The 23,197-nt window shown below is 42.9% G+C and overlaps 1 protein-coding gene across 1 annotated transcript in view; it reads left to right on the forward strand.

Annotated features, from left to right (window-relative positions):
* EIF3H (eukaryotic translation initiation factor 3 subunit H) overlaps positions 1–23,197 on the forward strand; it is a 142,106-nt gene that overhangs the window by 26,146 nt on the left and 92,763 nt on the right. Inside the window, exon 2 of the mRNA XM_006130789.4 lies at positions 9,270–9,426. Within this exon, the coding sequence (XP_006130851.2) occupies positions 9,270–9,426 (157 nt within the window). The remainder of the gene's footprint in view (positions 1–9,269; positions 9,427–23,197) is intronic.

Genomic DNA, 23,197 nt, shown 5'->3' on the forward strand with positions numbered 1-23,197 from the left:
TAGGAAAATTCTGCCTCCTTTAAGGGAGCTGATTGAGGAGCATGTGGCAGAAATGATCAAAACATTAGCTCAATACTATCTTAGGAGAAAAAAAAAAGCATCCCCCCAAGTTTAAGTAGCCAGGGTTACACCATTAGAATTAAATGTAACACCAAACCTAAGTTTAATCCTCCAACCAACTGAAATACTGAGTATAAAGATTGCAATGTATCATCTTCAGATTAGGATAAAGGATCTCTGAGATCAAAAAGGATTAGGACTCTATCCTGTCCCTGTCCGGGCATCTGAGTTTCCCAAAGGAGGAATCCTCTGTGACAAGTTAGGTCACAAAGATCCCATAAGACACTCACCTGATATACTGAAATACCACTGAGCCTGTCTACCTATCCTCTGAGATGCCCCACCAGTCTGTGCTGCTGAGCCAATCTGGTCTCCTCCAGTGGTGGCACAGGATTGGGTCACAGCCTCAAACAGAGCAACACAAGAACTTAGATCGGCTCAGCTCTTAGGAGGGTCAGTTAAAGGGACTAGACACAGCATCCAGGTGTACAGCCACAATGGGGCCAGAACCCCAGATAAATCCATCTTACTCTGCATAAAGTTTTAATACAGAGCAAATGCATAATTCATTTGTTGTCTTTATTAATGGAAGAGAGAGATGCACAGCTGTTGTCCAACCAGGTAGCCATTGTTTACACTGGGTTTATTATTAAAAGTGGTTTTAAGTATAAAAAGTAGGATTAAAGTGGTTTCATGTTATAGAAGACAGATCAAAATAAGTTTATTTTTTTTATCCAGCTGTAGGTTCTACTCACCTTTTTCTCACAAACTGGGAGGCCTCCCAACTTGGGTCTGATCCTTCTTAATGTTCAGTTCCAGGTGGTTACAGAAGACGTCTTATATGAAAACAAGGGTGCTTTGGCATGTGGGCAGCTGCTCCAATTGTTTGGTTTCCTGACTGGGTAGATTTTGTCAAAGGCAGGAATCCTTTGTGTTCAGTTCAAACTTTTCTCTCCTTTGGTAGAAAAGTACAATATCCAAAATGGGTACCAGCATCTGCTGATCTGGCTACATGTCTTGGGAGGACCAATCATAGTCCAGACTTACAGGAAATATAAGACTATTCAGAGATCATTGTCCCAAGTACCAGGCTTTCAGTTCCTTTAGTACTGCTTGTCTCACTTAACATGTCTAGATTAGTAAACAGGTTTATGTTTCACATTTCAAACTTAAAATACAGGAATGATACATGCACGCAAATGGAATATGCGTGTTGAACAAGTTATAAGTTCTTAACTGATAAGTTACATGAAGTATTTTGCATAAAGTATATTAAAGTATGTCATTCATATTAATAAACATATTTCTGTAAATATGAGGTGCAACGTCAGAAATTCAATTTAACAGATTCCTTCAGAAGCCACAGTTCAGGATGGAGATCCTGGGTTCCATCAAAACAGCAATTCCCAAAATAAATTTTTAATTTATGTATCATCCAATGTTCTTAATGCTTTAGCTTTGGTTTGCCTACCTTGGTAAGGGTGTCTTCCAAAATACTAGTTAATATATTTTTTCCTGTAGGCTCTCTCTTCCTATTTCAGATGGGCACTCCCAGTGTGTTCAATGCCTGGGCCAGGCACATGCCACAGCTCACTGCCAGCATTGAAAGCAGTTGACGGCCTGCACGCCGAAGGCCAGGGAGCTACAACTGAAGTTTACCTCCCTGGAAAGTACAGTAAGACTAGCCTCTGACCCGAAGCATTCTACTCTGCTTTGGCAGCCCTCACAAACAGCTATGTTGGAGAAAGCAGCCCCTTCTGTCTCTACTACTTGAGACTCTTACCTAGATCCACTCAGGAAGAGATCTTACTCGTTGAGCAGAGGTGACTCCCCCCTCAAAAAAAAAAACGGGGGCCAACACCTAAAATACTCCCTGCACCAACCCACTTTAGGGCCCAGGACAGGGAAGTACCAGGACCATCATCAGCTCATGGCTCCTGAGGGTCCAAGGACCTTGGAAAGACGACTGACGGCACAGGACAAGCCCATGTCAAAGCCAACTTTGACAACACTGTCCACCTCTGATTCGGCATCCAAAAAGGCCAATTCAAAGACACATCCCAAAGATGCTCCATCAGCATATCTATGTCACTCACAGTACCAAAAGCACAAAAGAAGCCTGCTGCATATTCTGCGCTGTCGACTCAGCAAGTAGCTGTGGTACTGCCATCTTTGGCTCTGTTGGTACCGTTGATGCTGGCTCCACTCGCACAGACAACAGTGGAGGAGCTCAGAATGACTATTCAGCACCAACGGTACACCTGCCTCTAGCAGGCTTACTTCATTTACTTCTGCATGCTCGGCACTGCCTCTGTCAAGTGATGAGGATGAGAAGCCCCTTGTTTAGAGCTCATACACCGAGGCACTCCTCACCCAAACAACTTTAGCTGCAACAGCAGCATTAGATGCACCCATCAGTGCCTCAATGGCAGATACCCGAGTGGGTTCTGCCTCCAGTCCCTGTGCCACATACCTGACCATACTGGGATCCCTGGGTTCCTTACATGACCCAACAGCCTCAACTCATGGAGCCTCAATCAACCATCATTGGACACCTGTTATCAAGAGGAGGACAAACCTCCTTCAACTGATGACAAGTCTGCAGTTGCTTTGCATCCACCCACACACACATCGTCCTCTTCTCCCAACAATGCTCTGATGCCTTCCCCTACTACAGTGGGGGATGATTGTAAATCCTTTCAAGATCTGTACAGAAGGGTAGCAAAGGTCCTTGAAGTTTCATCAGTTAGCCCCCATGAGGCTCAACATTAACTAATATCCTACATGTCTCCCTGGCAGTAAAGCTAGTGCTCCCTAAGGACCCAGCCCTCATGGTCCAGATAAAGTGCTCTGGCAGATACCAGGCATGGTACTGCCTGTCTGCAAGAAGTCAGACTGCAAATACTACATCGCACGTTAGGGCACTGATTTTTATTCTCCCATCCAACCCCAAGTTCCATAGTGGTAGATACAGTGAACCAATGGGGCAAACAGGCTGCAACCAGAATCACTCCTTATGAAAAAGAATGGAAATGCCTCAACTTCATGGGGAGGAAAGCATATTCCTCTGCTTCCCTGCAGCTATGTATATTGAACTATACAGTTATGCTGGCCAAGTACACACACCATATTTTCAAGCTGATGACACATTTTGTTGAAGTGCTAACTGAGGATGACACACCCGTTCAGGGCCAACATGAATGGGGCACCCTGATAGCACACACAATCCTTCAAGCTGCACTAGACGCTTCTGACACTGCATCCAGATTTATCGCAACTGCAGTGGTGGTCATGAGGAGGTCGTCGTGGCTACATCTTTCCAGTTTCCCACGTGAGGTTCAGGACTAGGTAGAAGATCTCCCTTTTCAGGGATCTAAAGTCTTCGTTGACATGGCGATTAGCCAGGGGATAAAATGGTGTCCTTGGCCTCTGTTTGTCAGAGGCTGGAGAGGGATGCAGGAGACAAATCGCTTGATCATTGTCTTCGGTCCACCCTCTCTGGCACACCTGGTGCTGGCTACTGTTGGCAGACAGGATACTGGGCTAGATGGACCTTTGGTCTGACCCAGTACGGCCGTACTTATGTTCTTATGAATGCCCCCTTCACTCACTGAAGGACTCCTGTGCTACCTTGAAGACACTTGGTATTCATGTTCCTGCAATAAAACCTCCATTACTGCACAAAGTGAGTAATCCTCTCCTCAACACTAGACCTAGTCTAGCAGTGTCTGTTACAGTGCTGCTTCCTGGGCTTGTGCACTCTTGCATCCAGAACAACAGTCTTCCACACACAGGCCCCTCCACACTTTACCAAAGATGGCGTTTGCCTGCAGATTCCTCCCATCTGTTATGCAATACTCTGATTCTTGCCCACCTAGGCTGTTGATGGTCCAGAACTTGGCAAAAATGGATTAAACTAGGTTAGTAAAATGTTATAACACTTGTACCTTGAGGAAGTATTCCCCAAGCAGCGTCTTCACAGGCCTGGTCTGTGGGGGAGCACTTATGTAGGTGAGCAGCTGTTGTGTGAAACATCAATTAAGTTTGCTTTGATTAGGGCTGTTTAACACGGTATGTATATGCACACACAAAACCCAACAGTGCTGGCAACATAATTTCTAGGCTAGGGATGTAATAGGATAACGGCTTATACAGTTTACTGATAAGCCTGGGCTTACTGGTTACCGTGAACAGTTACACACAGGCTCCCGCCCCGCTCCCGGAAAAGTGGCTACCACCCCACACTGTTAGCTCTGTATTAGGGATGTTAACAGCTAGAAAGCTAACCATTTAACCAATAAGTAATTACACCTTCCCCTTCTTCTCCCTCCCCCCATACTCTGCATTTAAAAATTGGGTCAGCAGGCTGGCTCAGAACCAGCCCGCTGGTCTGAGTTTTCAATGAAGAGCATGCAGGGGAGTTACTTGCCGCCCTGCACTGCTGCCACTGATACAGAGGCAGCAGCGCGGGGCAGCAGGTGAGAGCCAGTCCATGTGGGGAGCCCACCTGCTGTCCCACGCTGCCGCCTGTGTATCAGAGGCAGCAGCATGGGATTGCAGCCAGGAGCCCCTCTGCACGGGGAGCCTTTTTTTAAACTAGTGGCAGCAGCACTAGGTAGCAGGGGGCTCCCCAGGAGTGGATCTGGGAGTGCACTGGCTGCCAGCCCTGCCCTGGGGGACATCGAGTAATCATGTAACTGCTATGAAATTTAGAGGCTACATGATTATTAAAATAACTGCTTTCTAATATCCCTACTCTGCATCAGTGTCTGCAGCGCAAGCCGTAAGCCAGCTCCCTACGAGTGGGGTGGGAGTTGGGAGCTGCTGTGGAGTGGGAGCTGGCTTTTAAGCTGGCTGCTGCCCTGTGTTGCAGCCTCTGTACCAGAAGCAGCAGTGTGGGGTGCAGGCCGGAGCTGATAGGTGCTGCAGGTGCATGTATCTGTGTAACTGCTGAAATTTTCAGTGGTTACATTGTTAGCCAATTACTCGCTTTTTTAACATCCCTATTCTAGGCCTCTTGCTATTTCTAATGCTGGTGGAGCTGATCTTATGTTAGCAAGAGAGAATTTCAGAACATTTTCTTAGGTCTCATGTATACAACAAAGCTTCTAGTGCCTGCCCTACTGTTAACCAGTCTTTAAAAAAAGAGAATAGATTTAAAGCCTTAATAGTTATCTGCATATTGCTCGGCCAGGTCACAAATGACACTACACTTAGTACTAATAAGTGTTAATGATATATATGCTTATTTCTAATGATAGCAGTTAGCTTTTCACATGTGACAGTTTGAACAGGTCAATAAGCTAATTTCAGTGGTGTGTACACAAAGTTGGTAGTATAAGAAAATTTTATCAGCATACTATTGAGGTGTGAAATTAAACATAAGTATACTGGTGTAATTCCTTTGCCCCCTTTTTAAAATACAAAAGTGGCTTTTTTCACTTAGTTTGTCACTGGGGAGAGGGTTTAAGGAGAACCAAAGAAAGCCACTCATAACTACAAATACATTACTTGCAAACTGATGAGATGTTCAAAAGCATCTCTCAGTATTGCTATGATTATCAAAGAAATTTGGGTATACTTTTACATTTAAATGGTTTTTTTGGGGATAAGGGGAGAAGGATCTCGAAAATATTGGATGGCAAGATTTCTCCTTATAAGTTTTATAGCAATGTTTGGATAGCAGCTTTTCTTGCAATGCTTCTTTAAACTTCAGCTTATCATCAAGCATTATACATTAGGTGTTACTTACTGTATTTAGTCATTGTAGAAGTTGTATAAAACAAAATGGAAAATATAGTAAGAATGTAGTCAGTGTTTTCATGGGATGCATGTCTCCTTTCTTACAGTTTGTACTTTTAATTTCAAAATACAGTCAGTAGTTAGTATGCATATTGGTCCTAGGATATTAGAGACAGGGTTGGTGAGGTGATCTCTTTTATGGGACCAACTTCTGTTGGAGAAGAGAGAGAAAAATTATTTTGAACTTACACAAAGCTTTTGAAACCATCTCTCTGTCCAGTAGAAGATAGTCCAATAAAACGTATTAGCTCACCCACTGTGTCAGTCAACAGCTAAAGCTGGAAAACCTGTTTCTGTCTGGAGCGTGCTAATGGAGTTGAGCTTAGAACATAGCCTCATGCAGGTCTCTTACTAGATTAGCACATTAATTAATGCATTAGGATCCAGCATTGCATTAGGACAGGGGTAGCCAACCTATTACAGATGAAGAGCCAAAAAAGTGGTGGGTACAGCGCAAAGAGCCAAGGGAAAGAAGTTGAGCAAAAACCAAACAAAAAACTCGCTGCCCCTTTAAGAGCTGCGTGTGACCCAAGCAGGTTTCCGTTGGCTGCAGCGTCAGATCTTGCTGTGCCAAGGGGTGCCCTGCCCAGACAAGGAAAAAAGGTCAGAGCAGAGGACAGTAAGAAGAGCTGCGGGTGCGGGAGCTGCAATTTTTCCTTTGAAGAGCCTCATGAGGCTTGCAAGCTGCAGGTTGGCCACCACTGCATTAGGATATATGGTTACCCATTTGGAGTTCTGATAGTCTCTAACCTTCTGTATTTCTTCTGAGTCAGAAGGTGCCAGGGATTGCATTGTGGTAGCAGGTGCTCTATTATGGTGTTTTTATAGTCTGATATAGGCTACTAGAAGATAAAAAGTGAACAATATCTTATCAGAAATAGTGAGATGAAATATTGTAGTGTAAAAACTTATCAAAGGTTAGTGGGAAGGCAAGCAGGGTGTAAGAGAACACAAACAATTGAAGAGCAAAGTAGAGAAATATCGGAAATATGATACTATGCATGCTTAATCATGCAGTAAATAGTATCTTATACATGTGCCTCAGTCCATCCTATTATTTACATGTTATATGACAAAATAGATAGCTCTCCACTAGAAATTTGATCTCTGTCCCAGCAAGCCTATCATGAAGTACCACAACACCTTAGAATTAATGGAAGGATATACTTTCTTGTGGTATAGTGATAGTTTATGGAAAAAACAAACAAGCATATTTGGTTTAAAACTCTGTTATCTTTCAGCAGAGGTATTAAATGCCACTTCACTATATGGTATTTTTTTTCTTTCAAAATTTCAAAGTAGTTTCATTTTTCACATCTAAATATGCACCTGGACCTTTGCTCAAAGTATCTGAGATTACTAGGGGGCTGCACCCCCTGCTTGCTACTCTCGCCAACCCCCCTTTCTCTGAGGGTAGGTTTCTGTCCAGGGGAGAGTGTGCTGTCTAGCTAGAGTGGAGGCAGCAGGAGTGGGCTGGTTGTGTGGTGTCTCAGTGGAAGGAGTAAGGGAGTGGGGATGGGGTTGGGCTTGGATGGGATCCTGCCTGCCTGGTAGGGGTTTTGGGAGTCAGGCTCTGATGTCAGAGGACCTGATGTGGCCCAGGAGCGGGGTTGGGGGTCAGGTGTGGATGGTGGAGGGTACCCAGCCCCAGCAGCCCCCTCCCATTGGTACAGTGCCCTGGGGTGTAAAGTGAAGGCTGGAGCCGGAGCTGGAGCAGCCCATGACAGGAGGGGATAGCGCCAAGGCTGGCCACAGCACGTGACCGAGGGTGGAGGCAGAGGCGGGCAGCAGCAGTGGCATGATGATGATGTCATTCTGTTGTCCCGTAGGAAATTTTTATATATGTATATATATCTTTGTGCCCCATTACTAATCCCCTGAGGTATGTAGCCCCCTCCACTGCATTGTGTAGCTTGGTCCACCCTATTTAATATTTACAGCACATAAGATGCATTTCCCTCTTTTCTTTCACTTCAGCCCATATTTTCTTCTTTATCCTCAAACAGAAGACTTCTCATAAAACTTGGGATTCCCTCTTTTTCCTCCAAGAAGGCAATATATATTGTGTATTTGCATTTGGTTTTCCTGTGCTATGAATGTTTTTCATTACCACCATGCTGCAGGGAGTGTAAATCATTACAGGTGTTTTAAAATGATTGTCACAAACATAACCTTTTGCTTCATTATTTAGTGTGCAATGCAATATATGTTCCTGCCACGTAAATGTGGACTTGTATTCATGTAGAATGTTCATTGAATCTGTAAGGGCAGTATTTATGCAAAATTTGTTCTCTCTCAGTGGTAGAGCAGAAATCCATTATGGTAGCTGGTTTGCCTACAGATGCAAAGATCAATAATGCTTTCTTAACAGGGCCATCAAGCATTTCTAGCCTGCTATGCTTGGATAGATAAGACCTTAGACCTTGGTGAAATAAAGTCCACTTGAGCTTCCCTTTGCATCATCCTTAGTGTCTCTACACATATAGATTAGTGTCTGTTGTTACTCTACATTTATACGTTTATTTTGTCATTTAAGTCTAATTAACAACATGAATTGACCCCCCATACTTTGCATTTCTGAGCTAATCTCAAATCAGTGTTTGAAAACATAATAGTAAAATCTACATAATCAACTCTTCATCACATAGGGTTACTTAATGTATTCAGAGTTGTGAGGGATGTGATAATTATTATGACAATCCTTTTTTACTCAGTCATTTACACACTTTTATTTCTGCTCTTAGGTGTATTTTCTCCCTTGTTTATGCCTCTTGGTTTCTGTTAACTGAAAGCAAAATGTTTTCAAGGAACACTTTCAATGTGTCATAGTTCCATTTCAGTTTTGTAACTGATACTATTAAAAGTATTCCTTGAAAGTCCTGCATTTGAAAATTTTAGAAGTATTTTTCTGCCTCTTTTAAACTGCTGCTGGCTGAGTTGTGCATAATCATTTTCACTACCTTTTGATAGTTGCATCTCCTGCATTTCTTTGGAGGGCGATTATAGCCCCGTAAGAGGGTATTTAATATCAGCATCTCCCCTCTCTTGCTGCTGTAATTATTATTTTTTTTAAAACAATTTAAAAGGGAGTTCTCTCAGCAAATTGATCTATGTTTAAATAAACAATTGTTTTCCCAGATCCTTTTAGTGGTCTTCAATACTTCCTCTTTTACCATGGGGTCTGAGCCGCTGGCTTATACTAAATTCAGTGAAACATGTGAGCTAAAGGTAAAATGAAATTCTTTTGTATAGCTTCTTGTGTAGGACTTTTCTGTTGTCATATTAAGCCTGTAATTCATTTGGTTTTCAGCTATGATTTCAGATAACCTACTTAAACTATTTGTCATATGAATTTAAAGACCGTATAGAAGAGGCTTTCACATTCTACTCTTTGTCTTGGTTTTTAGGTTGTGTTAAAGATTATTAAACATTACCAAGAAGAAGGACAGGGGAATGAAGTGGTCCAGGGCGTGCTGCTGGGACTTGTGGTGGATGACAGGCTTGAAATCACCAACTGCTTTCCATTCCCTCAGCACACAGAAGATGATGCAGACTTCGATGAAGGTAATACATGCAGTTTGTGTAAACGTGGGTATTGGATTTTCCCCCAGAAAAGCCAAAGTATATGGATTTCTTTAAAAGACAAATCCCCTAAAATTCACCATACGTAACATTCACCAAACCAAAATAAATTACACGCGCAAGCAACTCCCCCTCTCCTCCTCTCACACACACAGCTACTATATCTGGTAACTTTATTCACATTTGTTACAAGGACTTTTTTAACTGGACTGAAATAATCTGTAAATTCAGTTCCAAAATTTACACATGGAGCTACCATCCTCTATAATTGACTCAGGGCTTATCTACAAGGGAAATACAAAGGCATAACTGCCCCAGTATAATTAGACTCTTGTAGTAACATTGGAATAACTTCCTTTGTATGGACACTCATATTGTAGAATGTTCTGGGATAAACGTCCATATGGAACGTTATGCCTATAAATATAGAGAAGCTCTTCTTCTTGGAAGTCTGAAGAGCAAAGGTTTGAAGGTTAAGGGACACTAGCAATTGGAGATCTTGACAATTTAAAATTACAGGCAGTCCCCGGGTTACGTACAAGATAGGGACTGTAGGTTTGTTCTTAAGTTGAATCTGTATGTAAGTCGGAACTGGCGTCCAGATTCAGCCGCTGCTGAAACTGATCAGTTTCAACAGCGGCTGAATCTGGACGCCAGTTCTGACTTACATACAGATTCTACTTAAGAACCCCAGGCATCCCCAAGTCAGCTGCTGCTGAAACTGATCAGCAGCTGATTCCAGGAAGCCCGGGGCAGGGTCTTCCTGTAGTCAGCCACTGGTCAGTTTCAGCAGCGGCTGACTTGGGGACGCCTGGGGCAGAGCAGCTGGGGTGCTGCTGGGTTGGTCCAGTAGCGCCGCCGCTCCTCGGCGCTACTGGACCAACCCAGCAGCACCCCAGCTGCTCTGCTCCAGGCGTCCCCAAGTCAGCCGCTGCTGAAACTGACCAGCAGTGGCTGAATCAGGATGCCTGGGGCAGAGCAGCTGGGGTGCTGCCGGGACCAACCGGCAGCGCCCCAGCTGCTGTACCACAGGCGTCCGGAGCAAAGCCGCAGAGCATGAGGGCAGCGGGACAGCCCAGACGCGCCGTGGCTGTCCTGCTGCCCTCGGGCTCCACGGCTTTGCTCTGCTTTGCTCCCCGTCTCCCTGGTCTGAAGACCAGGGAGACGGGGAGCAAAGCAGAGCAAAGCCGCGGAGCACTTCTGGGCTGTCAGGGAGCACGCGGAGGGAGCACGTCAGGGAGACGCGTCTGGGCTGTCCGCTGCCCGCGTGTTCCGCCGCTTTGCTCCCCGTCCCCCTGGTCTGCAGACCAGGGAGACGGGGAGCAAAGCAGAGCAAAGCCGCGGAGCACGTCTGGGCTGTCAGGGAGCACGCGGAAGGAGCAAGTCAGGGAGACGCGTCTGGGCTGTCTGCTGCCCGCATGCTCCACCGCTTTGCTTCCTCTCCCTGGTCTGCTGGAGACCAGGGAGACGGCCCCGTTCATAACTGCGGATCCGACATAAGTCGGATCCACGTAACTCAGGGACTGCCTGTAATTTAAAAAGCTTCAGGTGTTCACAGCTGCACCTATGTTCTCCTGTTGATCAGTAATTTCTTACTATCTACAAGAGATTTTAAAACTGACTACATAAATTAATGTCAAATGGATAATGAAAACTAAAGTGAATTTCTGGTTTTTAATCTTAATAATAGTATCTTGTTACTTATACTAATTGAAACACTTGTACTGATTATTTTTAAGTTGATTGTGCCCCTTTAACATTATGAATTAGGTTTAACAAAGCAATATCTTCAAAGTAGTCATTCATTTAACCTGAATGTGATGGAAATAGTGCTTGTTCTACCTAATTTTGACAGCTCAATTTATGAAAGTAATTGTAACAATCTTAAAATTACTGCTGTTATTTACTGTACTTTGCTAACAGTTTAAATATAAATGTTCAGTGATGTGTCCTGCCAAGTAAATTATACCCATAAAACTGCCCATGTGTGGGTTTTTTTGGCGCTTTGTAAGTCAGTTGTTCCATCTGTTGTGGGGCTCAGATAGAGCTCTTATATCATGGTGAATTATGAGCCAAAAAAAGTCCATTGTTACAAGAGCTCTAATTTAGCACTGGAATGAAAAACATATTTTATATAATATGGTCTAATGAAAATATTAGATTCTCCTATAAATGTGCAGAAGCTTGGGTTTCAAATCCTCCTAACCAGCAGATGGAAACAGATTAATATGTTTAATAACATCAAACCTACATATAAAATTGCATCTGTATCTCAGACTTCATTGTTTCTCTGTCATGTAACAAAAGGGCAATCAGACCTTTTACGGTACATCTACATTGCCATTAAACACTCATGTCTGGCCTGAGTCAGCTGACTTGGGCTTGTGGGTCTTGGGCTCTTGGGTGGTAAAATTTCACTGTGTATGCTTGAACGCAGGCTAGAGCCACGGCCTGGGTTCAAGCCCGAACTTGAACAGCTACATTGCAGCTTCAAAGCTCTATATCCAAAGCCCTTTGAGCCTGAGTCAGCTGACATGGACCAGATGTAGGCATTTAATTGCAGCGTAGACATATGGCTAGTGTCTAGGGATGATCTAGTTATCTGCATGGCAGTACATGATGTGGCAGTACCCAAATAAATCCTTAATACCATGTGCCACATTCAACTCTTGCCAGGCATACAGAACTAGCTGGCCGGAGCATGGAAGTGCCCATGGTGCCATGTCTCACTTGCATCTTAAGCTAGTTTCCATATGCTGAGCTTGACACGAAGGGGACCCACTTCAATACAGTGAAACCACTAGTAACCCAGAACACTCTCTCATTCTACTGCCAACAAAGATGCAAACTAAGAGGAATTTTCATCACCTAAACAAGGAGAGATAATAAATTGGGATTTTTTGGGCTTGAAAAATAGACAAAAGGGGGATATGATCAGTGTTCCCTCGAATATTCATGTGTGGAATACATGTTGTTGTGTGAATTGACATGTGCTGCTGTGCATCACCAGTAGAAATAAACAAAAACTAGTTTTAAAATATATTTTAAAAAAGTTACCATATAATTACTCCAGCCAGGATAAGTATGACATTCTAGAACTCACTATTCCAAAGAATTAAATTTAAATCCAAGAGAAATAAAGATTACCAAACGCATAGGCCAGTCATAACACTAAAGTAACACACTTTGAAAGAATAAAATTATAGAGACTATCTGTGCATTGCAAGAAGCACCAAATAGTAGCAACAACAATAATATAAGTATGTGTTGTGAGCTGAATGTGAAAGAGACTGTGTGTGTGTCTATGGGAGTGAGACAGAGACTGTGTGTGTGACAGACAGGGATGTGTGCTGATTGCTGCTGGGTAAGTTTCTGAGAAACCCCATATGCTGTCTCTTTACGACACTGAAAACTCTTCTGCTCTGATCCTGAGTCCTGTTGTTCTCTTCCCCCACTCTGCAAAGATGGAGTACATAGGGAGGGAGAGTGTCCGTGTGACACAGTGTGTGTTTGTGTAGGTAGGTTAGAGAGAGACTGCGATCTGGCAGTTGGGGAAATCTTAGGTTAAACTATTCATTTCCTCATTAAGAAAGGAACTCAATCTTCAGAATAGATTTCAGACAGCAGCAAGTATCTTCCCAACCCAGGTTTTGACTCCTCTGTCCTGAGGGCCACAGGATGGAGAGAGAGGGGGAGGGGAAGAGGGTCAGCTCACACAGTCTGTCTTATCTGGGAAAATCTCAGAAAAAGTGGACTGTTTCTTTAACCGTTCAGACTGCAGGAGCTTGGAGTTCTGAGCCAGGCTGTGTCCTTCCCACCTCCCGCGTTGCTCTGCAGAGATGGGGCATTGGGGCAGGGGACACCCTGACACCAGCACTCCCACACCCTCTGCTCTATACAGCTAGCAGGATGGTTCCTCCTGGGAGTAGCTGCAGGATGCTGCAAGGTGGGGGGGCACCTGATTAGCAGAGCATGCACAGCGGGCAGCATGTGACTCTCCCCTAGGGATGTCAACGTGTAGTTGATTCTGCGATTAACCGATAAGCCTAGATTTATCGGTTAATCTTGGTAACTACATGCCCTCCTCCCTTGCTGCCTCTGTTTCAGAGGTTACAAGGGGGAGAGCAGAAGCCAGTGCTGGGAGAGCTAGCTTAAAAGCTGGTTCCCCCCCAGCACCAGCTCTGCGCTGCTGCCTCTCCCTCACTCCCACACTGCTGCAGCATGGGGGTGGAGGGATGCAGGGGAGGCTGCTGCAAAGCAGCCTCTGTCTGCAGGGGCTCAAGCTCCTTGTGGACAGAGGCTGTTGCCTCCCCATGCTATTTCCTCTGTATCAGAGGGTGGCATGCGACTCACTGGGAGAGGGGCCAGAGCACACTAGTCCTTGGGAACTATAGAATAGTCAAGTAGCCGATAAGAATTCATGCAGTTACTCGACATCTAACATCCCTAATATCCCTTGTACAGCCACATGTGTGTAGCTTACAGGGAACACAGATTATGATAAATGTCTATAAAATCATGACTGCTTTGAAGAAAGTAAATAAGAAGGTGTTATTTACTCCTTCTGTTAATACAAGAACTAGGGGTTACCCAAAGAAAATTGTGAAAGCCAAGACTATTACAGAGTTCAAAAAAAAATCACTAGATAGTTCATGGAGAGTAGGTCCAGAAGTGGCTGTTAGCCAGAATAGGCAGAATTGCAAAACCAGGCTCTGAAGTGTCCAAAAGCTAGAACTGGATGACGGGAAATAGATCACTTGATTACCTGTTTGTTTATTTTCTCTGAATCACCTGGCATTGGCCTCAGTCAGAAGATAGGGTAATGGGCTAGCTGGAGCAGTATGATCATTTTTATTATAACTCTGAATTTATGGAGCTCTTGAATTGTAATTTTCAGGTTAGTGGGACCAGCAGTGATAGTGAAAAGGTCGAGAAGTTCATGGCCTTTTTCGTTGGTTGTTGAGTATGATGATAAAAGTAAACATTTTTCCAAACTGACTGTAACTTATGATGTCAGAGACATGGAATCACACATTTAGAGCATGAAGTTTTATAGAGAGGAAAGTGAAATCCAAGTAGAGATTTTTGAGGCTGAAATAGGAGATTAGTAGAGTTAAGACCAGGGGATTCCATTATAAAATAATGCAAAAAAATATTCTCCGTGCAAAATCTTCTGGGCCAAGGAATTGATTGAGAGGTCTTGAGCCTGAAGTCTAACTTAGATTCTTGACAGATTCTAAATAGGGAGTTTTGAAATCCAGAAATGTTGAAAAATGTTGGTCATATATATAATTTATTAAAAGCAACTTACTTCCTTGGTTGCCAATAACATCTTGTATTAATAAAAAATTAATAAAACATGTAATTGCCTTGTGCATTTTTCTGTTTACTTAAACAGAATGAAATATAAAAAGCAATAAAACTGGACCGGCTCATATTACTTTCATTTATAATCTGTTTCCTTTTCTAGTTCTGTTGTACTAGCACTAGCACCTTTATAATGCTGTAGAACACATTCAAGATTAAAATTAAATTGGAATTTTTAAAATATTGAAAACATTTCTATTCAAATGGGGAATAGAAATGTTTTTGTGAAGCTTAATACTATTCCTCTTTATTGTGCTAGTTTAACTGTTTAAATACACCTTCAGATAAGAATTTATTTGAAACCTCAATGGAGATCACTGAAAAGTGAAATTCTTGCTAAAGGAACTTGACATTTTTTTTTTCAAGAGCAGAAGGAAATCTTTATTTGAATAATTTGTTTCCTAAAAGATGCAATAGAAAATTAGTGTTAGCTTCCCGTAGATGCTACTGTAATTCTGAATAGTTCTTGTAAAGGTTGTTCGCTCAGACTTGTGAATTTCAAGGAGGTAAATATGCTCACCTGGTAACAAATGTTTGAGAGCACTAGTTAGGTATTTATTATACCTAAGGAAAGTAGAGCTCTTCAGTGTCTGTGTAGTTTTTTTTAAAAAAAGAGCAGGAGATAGTAAATTTTGAATAGAAAATAAGGCTTTTTTTTTTTAAAAAAAAAGTGGTTCCCAGCCTTTTTTATATCACAGACCAGCAAACCCATTCACAGACCTTTGGCGGACTGGCAACCCTTGATTTGCATATTCACATTTCTTTATGCAAATAACAGATATGCAACTATGCAAATAAAGTTTGCTGGTCCACTTAGCTCCAACCCAGCCCCTTGCTCCGCAGTGCCTAACACCTTTGGACTCCCAGGCCCATGCCCGTTGACCCTTTAACCTCTGACCCCTATAGCCCATGCCAACACCCTCTTGCCCCATGACCCCACCACGCCCTCACCCAACATCCCTTTGATCCTACCCCACCTCCATACTCCCCAGAGTGAGGCTGCCCACTCCAGGGAGCATGGCTTTTACTGCTACACAGGCAGAGGGAGTGACCGTTGGCAGTGCACACCCTCCCTTCCAAAGTGCGTCTGTCACCCTGTGGGTAGAGGAAGGGAGGAGGGGGTGTGCAGAGCCCTGGCTGGGCCACCATCTTACCTGCGTGGGAGAAGGGAGGGCGGCGCCTCCTGCTCCACTGCCTCCTGCCGGAGCTAAGCTCCCGTGAACGGCCGGCTTCAGCTCTGGCAGCCGCTGCGGCCTGGCAGCTAGTGGTTTGCAGATCAGCAGTTGGAAACCGCTGCTCTAAAAAAAAAAATTTTCTTGTAGTGTTCCTAAAGTCATCCACCCAGAAGCTTGTGGACTTGCTCCATAACAAGATTTTTTGGGGGGGAGGATTATCTTAGCAACCTATGCATTCTAGAGCAGTGATCTCCAAACTTTTAAAGCACAAGATCACTTTTGAATTTAAGCGCAATCCACGATCTACCTCAAACCCAAATTCCCTTGCCTCCTTTGTGTCCCTTCTCCGAGGCCTCATCCCTGCTCACTCTATCCTCCCTTTCACCAGGCAGGGGCAACGGGTTGGGATGCAGGCTCTGGTCTTGGATTAAGGGATTTGGAGTGTGAGATGGGCTCTGAGCTGAGCTTGGGGCAGGCAGTTGTGGTGCCGGAGGGGGTTCTAGGTGCAAGGTCTGGGAGAGTATTTGGATGCAGGGGTGCTCAGGGCTAGGGCATGGGCTTGTGTGCAGGAAGGAGGTCATGACGGGGGTAAGGATTCAGGACGTGTGGTCTAACTGGGCACTGCTTACCTCAGGTGGCTCCTGGGTGGTGGTGCAGTGGGGTTAAGGAAGGCGTACCTCTGCCCAGGCCCTGTACCACTCCCAAAAGCAGCCAGCAAACTCCGTCCCAAATCCTGTTGTGACCCCCCCACTCTGCTCTATGGATATAAGTTACAGGCTGCGAGAGGGGGCACCTTGACAACAGTGCCCCATTTCTCCCTCCCCTGCCCTGCATAGCAAGCAGGAGGCTCCCAAGGGTGGGGAGAGGCAGCTCCAAGGCAAAGGGCAGGAGGTGCGCAGCAGTAGGGGGAGGGGCAGCTGAAGTGCAGACACCTTATAGTCTCTTGGCCAAACCAGTCAGGATCACCTGTCAGAGGCTCCAAGATCTACCCATAGATCCTGATCTACTGGTGGGTGACCACTGTTCTAGAGAGTTAAAAGGCAAAGCTTAATTGATGGCATGTTAACTAGATGAAGGAAAATCTACTCAATGGAGTGTAACATTGAGAACTTCAAACTGTAGATGCTAGGAAGAGGACTTTGAACGTTCTCTCATATTGTTGGACATCAAAAGTAAATGAAATTAGTATGTGCTCTTTGCTATTATACAACATCAAGATGGATAGATTCAAATCAACAAAAAACACGAAACCTTGATTTAAATCTATTGTAATCTTGGTTTTCATTTTTATTCTATATTTTCTAAAGAAGGATTGATTCTCATTGTTTGGTAACCATTAAAACATTAATTTGCAACTTAATACAGCGGTGACATACTAAAATTCCTGTGTTTTGCTAATCAACAGGATGCAATGTTTATACATATGTTAAATGTATCTAATGTTAAATTTATTCAGATTCTTCAGTTTTACAATGTTAAAACAGAAAATGATGTATGTTCTTTTGCTACTTTAAGTTTTTACTCATTTCTTTCAAGCTATGTTTGGAAATTGGAATGCCATTAAATGCACAAAAATAGCATTTTAAAATTTGTTTTATTCAAAACTATCCTGAACTCACAAGAAAAAAGATTTATCAAGAGCTGCTTTTCATTTAAATCTGATAAAATAAAGGAAATATCTGTAGTTAATAAAACTGTTTCTTGTCACAAGTGCCTCAAGACTTTGGAACTAATAGATTGCATCCTCGTATCTAATCGCTATTCATCTTTTGGGGAAAAAAAGAAAACAAGCTTTCCTGCTTTCTTAGCTTTCAGTTTCTTAACTTGAATGATCTAATTATTGAACCAAATTAGCTGAGCAAACTGAAATGAAGATATTCTCTGTGCACCTTCAAGGAAGCTTCTATGGTTAAAAGAGCACTTTAGCACATCAGCGAACTCTGGTCCCAGCTTCTTAGCTATTGGTTTCTATAATCAAGTGCAATAATGGAATTTTTATTAACATGTATTGATTAATATTTTTAATTTTGTTTACAAGATTTTATTAGTTTTGGCCTCAACATACATTGGTATAATTTCACATTTAATGTCAAATAACTTTATTTCTTTTTTTTTAAAATGTCGTCTTATCAACCCTGAACAACACTGCTCAAAACTACAGAAGTTGCTGCCCACAACACAAATCTTTAACTTTGGAAAGATAACATCAGATTAATGAGTTGAATCTGACTAAAACAAATCTATTCAGACCTCTTTGAGAGACAAGTGAACTGATTATTAGGTCAGACAGTACAGGCAGTCCCCGGGTTACATGGATCCAACTTACATCGGATCCCTACTTACAAACGGGGTGAGGCAACCCTGCCCTAGCTGCTTCCCCCCAGCAGACCAGGGAGACGCGGAGCGGCTTTTCTCAGCAGACACCTCAGCTTGAGAATAAAGGACTGAGGGAAGTGAGGTGTGGGAGAATAAAACTGAGCTCTGGAGAAATGTTTGGCTAGAGTTTCCCCTACAATATGTACCAGTTCTGACTTGCATACAAATTCAACTTAAGAGCAAACCTACAGTCCCTATCTTGTACGTAACCCGGGGACTGCCTGTACTCAAGATAAAGTTGTAGAATTGCTTTATGTGCCTTTCCAAGGGAAACTTTCAGTTTGAGACTTTAGCCTAGGTAGGGCTTTAAAGATATTTTCTAAAGTCTATTTCCCTTTGCAACTAGAGACTATAGATAAAGGTATACTTTGGACATACCAGTTCCTCTGGGAGAACGAATATATTTTTTAAAAAACAGTAAGTGGTATTTGAGGGAGAAGTGAAGTCCAGCCTCTTGCATTTAGTAGTTCTGCTGTTCACTTAGTGGAGGTCTTATTATTTTTTCTTGCACTGTATTGAATAAAATATACCTCCCTCTTATGGACTACAACTGAGTTTGCTAAAGTCTGCCTTCTTGAACTCAGGGAGTTGGTAGGTAAGATCCAATGGGAAGCAAATCTGAAGGGAAAAACAGTTCAGGAGAGTTGACATTTTTTTAAAGAGTCATTATTACAGGCACAAGAGCAAATTGTACCACTGCATAGGAAGGATTGGAAGTATGGCATTAATCCATGCTGGCTTAAACAGGAGGAAAAGTGAAAATTTGGTCAAATTATAAAGGATGGATATAAACAAATAACAACAGTACATAGGGGCAAAATTAGAAAGCCCAAGGCACTAAATGAGATCAGAGTAGTTAGAGACATAAAAGGTAACAAGAAAACATTCCACAAATACATAAAAAGCAAAAGGAAGACGAAGGATGGAGTAGGACTCTTTCTCAATGGGAGGTATGGGGGAGAGGAGATAACCGAAAATGTGGAAATGGCAGAGATGATTTCTTTGTTTCGGTTTTCACCAAGAAGCTCAGTGGTGACTGGATATCTAACATAATAAATTAAAATGAGGTAGGGCCAGAGGCTAAAATTGGAAAAGTACAAGTTAAAATTGACTTAGATGAATTAGATTTTTTTCAGGTCACCAGGGCCTGATTAAATGCATCCTAGAGCACTCCAGGAGCTGACTGAGTACACATCTGAGCCATTAGTTATCATCTTTGAAAAATCATGGAAAGTGGGAGAGATTCCAGAACACTTGAAAAGGGCAAATATATTTCTGGTCTGTAAAAGGAGAACTAAGGGCAACCCGGGGAATTACAGAGCAGTAAGCTTAACTTCTGTGCCAGGAAAGATAATGGAACAAATAATTAATTGATTTGCAAACATTTAGAAGATAAATAATGTGATAAGTAACAGGCAGCTGGGATTTTTCAAGAACAACTTAATAGCTTTCTTTGGCAGGACAAGTCTTGTGGGTAGGGAGAAAGTGGTACATATGGTATATCTTGACTTCAGTAAAGAAGTCTTGTCTTGCATTTCCCTAGTTTGGGAGAGTCATGTAGGCTAGAAGGAGCTAGTATAAGATGGGTACAAAACTGATTGGAAAACCATTCAGAGTAGTTGTTGATGGTTTGCAATCATGCAAAGGACATAACTATTGGGATCCCTCAAGGATCAGTTCTTGGTCTGGTTCTGTTCAATATCACCATCAGTGATTTAGATAATGGCTTAGAAAGTACACACACAAAGTTTGAGGACGATATTAAGCTGGGGAGGGGTTGCAAGTGCTTTGGAGGATAGGATTAATAGTCAAAATGATCCGAACATACTGAAGAAATGCTGTGAAGCATATAAGATGAAACTCAGGGACGACAAATGCAGAGTACTCCATTTAAGAAGGAACAATAAGTTGACAGAAAATGGGAAATGATTGCTTAGAAAGGTATTTCAGAAAGGGATCTAAGGATCATAGTGGACCTCAGGCTAACAGTGTGACACTATTGCAAAAAAGCAAACATTCTGGGATGTAGTAGCAGGAGCACTGTGAGCAAGACATAAGTCATTCTTCCGCTTTACTCCACATTGTTTAGGCCTCAGCTGTAGCATTTTGTCCAATTCTGGGCACCACATTTCAGGAAAGATGGGGACAAATTGGAGAAAGCTCAGATAAGAGCAACAAAAATGATTAAAGGTCTAAAAAACATTACCTGTGAGATAAGACTGAAAAATTAGATTGGTTTAGTCTGGAAAAGAGAAGACACAAGGAATATGACGACTGAATTTCTGCTACTGATGAGTGTGCAGTTTCTGACTCTGAAGATACTCTGTTTTAAGTGCTATGATGATCATGCCTGAGGAAGCTGCATGCTTGAAAGAATGGTGGAGTGCTCTACAATGCTGGGATTTGAGTCCTCATCCATCTTTAACTAGATGAGGTTTCACTAGATTGACATTTGTTATCTAAGAAATATCATTAAGAGGTAAAGTTCCTTTTGTAAAACTTTGTGAAATTTTTGCTTCTCTCAGAGGTTGTGAAGAGATGTATTATAAAGTACTTGGAATGCTATCTGATGATCTAGAGAACTGTTCAGTATTAGCATTAAAAATATTTATTTTGTATCAGTACACCATTGCATAATTGGGTATGCCTCTGGCAACAATGCCTAGAAGCAATACTTGTGTAGCATTATGCATTTCTTGTTACAGTGCTCTTCCCCAGTCTTCAGTTTTCTTAAGTTGTGCTTTTTCTACTTTCCTTTCTTTTTAAGGATGGGTAAAACAGAAGAAAGTATTAGAGAATTACAGAAAACTTCACAAAGATCCGAGGCTATGTTTAGACTGCAGGCTTCTTTTGAAAGAAGCTTTTTTTGGAAGAGATCTTCCGGAAAAACTTTTTGAAAGAGAGCGTCTACACAGCAAAAGCATAACGAAAAAGCGATGTGCTTTTTTGAAAGATAGCATCCACATTCATTCTTGCATTTAAATTCAGATTGCTGTGGATGTAATGTGTTTTTTCCTGAAGGTTTCTTCTTTTGGGGAAAAAAAACCCTCTTCCCCATCCACACACGCCTTTTCCCGAAAGAGCTCTTTTGGAAAATGGCTTTTTCATTGTAGAAAGAGGTTTACCACTGTTGGAAAAACCCCTCTGTTCTTTTGACTTTGTTGAAAGAACACAATTGCAGTGTGGATGTAGTTTTTCTGCCAAAATGGTGGTTTTGCCTGAAAAAAACTCTGTAGTGTAGACCTACTCTGGTGTATATCCTATGTCAGGATGGGCCAACAATCCTTCCCAGCTCACTGTCCCTCGCAATGCTGTATTTGGGATCAGTAGCAGAATTGAAGACATAATATATGGAGATATACCTATCTCACAGAACTGGAAGGGACCTTGAGAGGTCAAGTCCAGTCCCCTGCCATCACAGCAGGACCAAGTACCATCCCAAGTACTCTGTACTTATTTTTTTCTGTGCTGGTAGTCATCCAGAGGGTGACAGTACTTTATGCCTCAGAGCCATTCTTACATGGCTTATAGCTTATAAGTACAGTGCATGCTGATAACTGATGCTCATGGGAACAAAAGACTGCAATGAGTTTTAAGGATGAGACTTGGAAAAATTATCAACTTGAGGCCCGGGTAAACCAGGGACTAATTTGCATGTCACTTGTAAATTACTGCCTCATCCAGTAAGCAAGAATTTAGTGCCCTCTGGCTGTAGTCCTATCTCTCTTATTTTGCTAACAATATTACATATAAGAATTCCCAAAGTATACCCTTTACTTTTTTACTTAACTGTGTTGGATTGTCTATACCAGTGGTCCCCACCCTTTTGGAGCTGCCGGGGGTGGGGCTGCTCAGGTGCCCGGGGACAGGGCCACCCATACGCTGCGTACCTAGTTCTGGTGCCATCCATGCGCTGCATTCCTGGGGCTGGCACCGCTCCTGCGCTGTGTGCCCAGGGGCTGGCACAGCCCATGCGCTGTGCGCCTGATGCCGGCACCACCCATGCGCCGTGCACCCGGGGGTGGGGCCACCCATACGGTGCGGGGGCGGTGCTGCCCATATGCTGCGTGCCCGGTGCCGGCGCCACCCATGCACCACGTGCCCGGGGGCGAGGCTGGCACCAATCACTCAGAAAATGGCCAATCACACAGAAATGGCCTGCGGGCACCGCATTGGGGGATACCTGATTAAACGGTATTTAATTGGGGGGAAAGGTTTTTGTAAGTCCTGGCCTACCCATTCCATCAACTGGCAAACTATCTCTTCTCTTGTAGAGTTAAAACTCAGCACCAGTTTTGTTCTGGTGGTTCACATTCACACACAAAATTTATTCCACCCATGGATGGAAAAGATGAGAGGAGAACATTGTCAGTGAGCATGCATATTTATTTAGAAAATAACTGAAGTATCAGTGGAAGAAGTTGATTAAAATTGATTATGTAAATCAAGACTTTATACTTTGTCATTCCAGCCTGGTAACTTGGGAGCATGGAAGTGGGTCCTTGGGATCTTGCATTTTGAGAGGTGAATTTGGGGAGGTATCACTGCTTTCTTTTAGGTTTAACACAGTCACAACCCCCGCTTGTCTCTCAAAAAGCAAAATCACTAAGAGCCACTTACATGCTCCCAAATTACCGGGCTGAAGCAATTTAGCAGTCACATCAAGCTTTTTTCCATGCCCCCTCCTAGTGATCTTTCTGTTTCATTAGTCTGCTCATCACCAGGTATGCGAGTGCCTCTGTTATTAATGGATTTTATTCTCTCAGTATGCTTGAGAGAGAGGGAAGGATTTATCCATTTTATACATTGTAACTCAGTTACAGGGTAGACTTGAC

Source organism: Pelodiscus sinensis, chromosome 2, assembly GCF_049634645.1.
Source record: "Pelodiscus sinensis isolate JC-2024 chromosome 2, ASM4963464v1, whole genome shotgun sequence".
Classification (NCBI taxonomy): Eukaryota; Metazoa; Chordata; order Testudines; family Trionychidae; genus Pelodiscus; species Pelodiscus sinensis.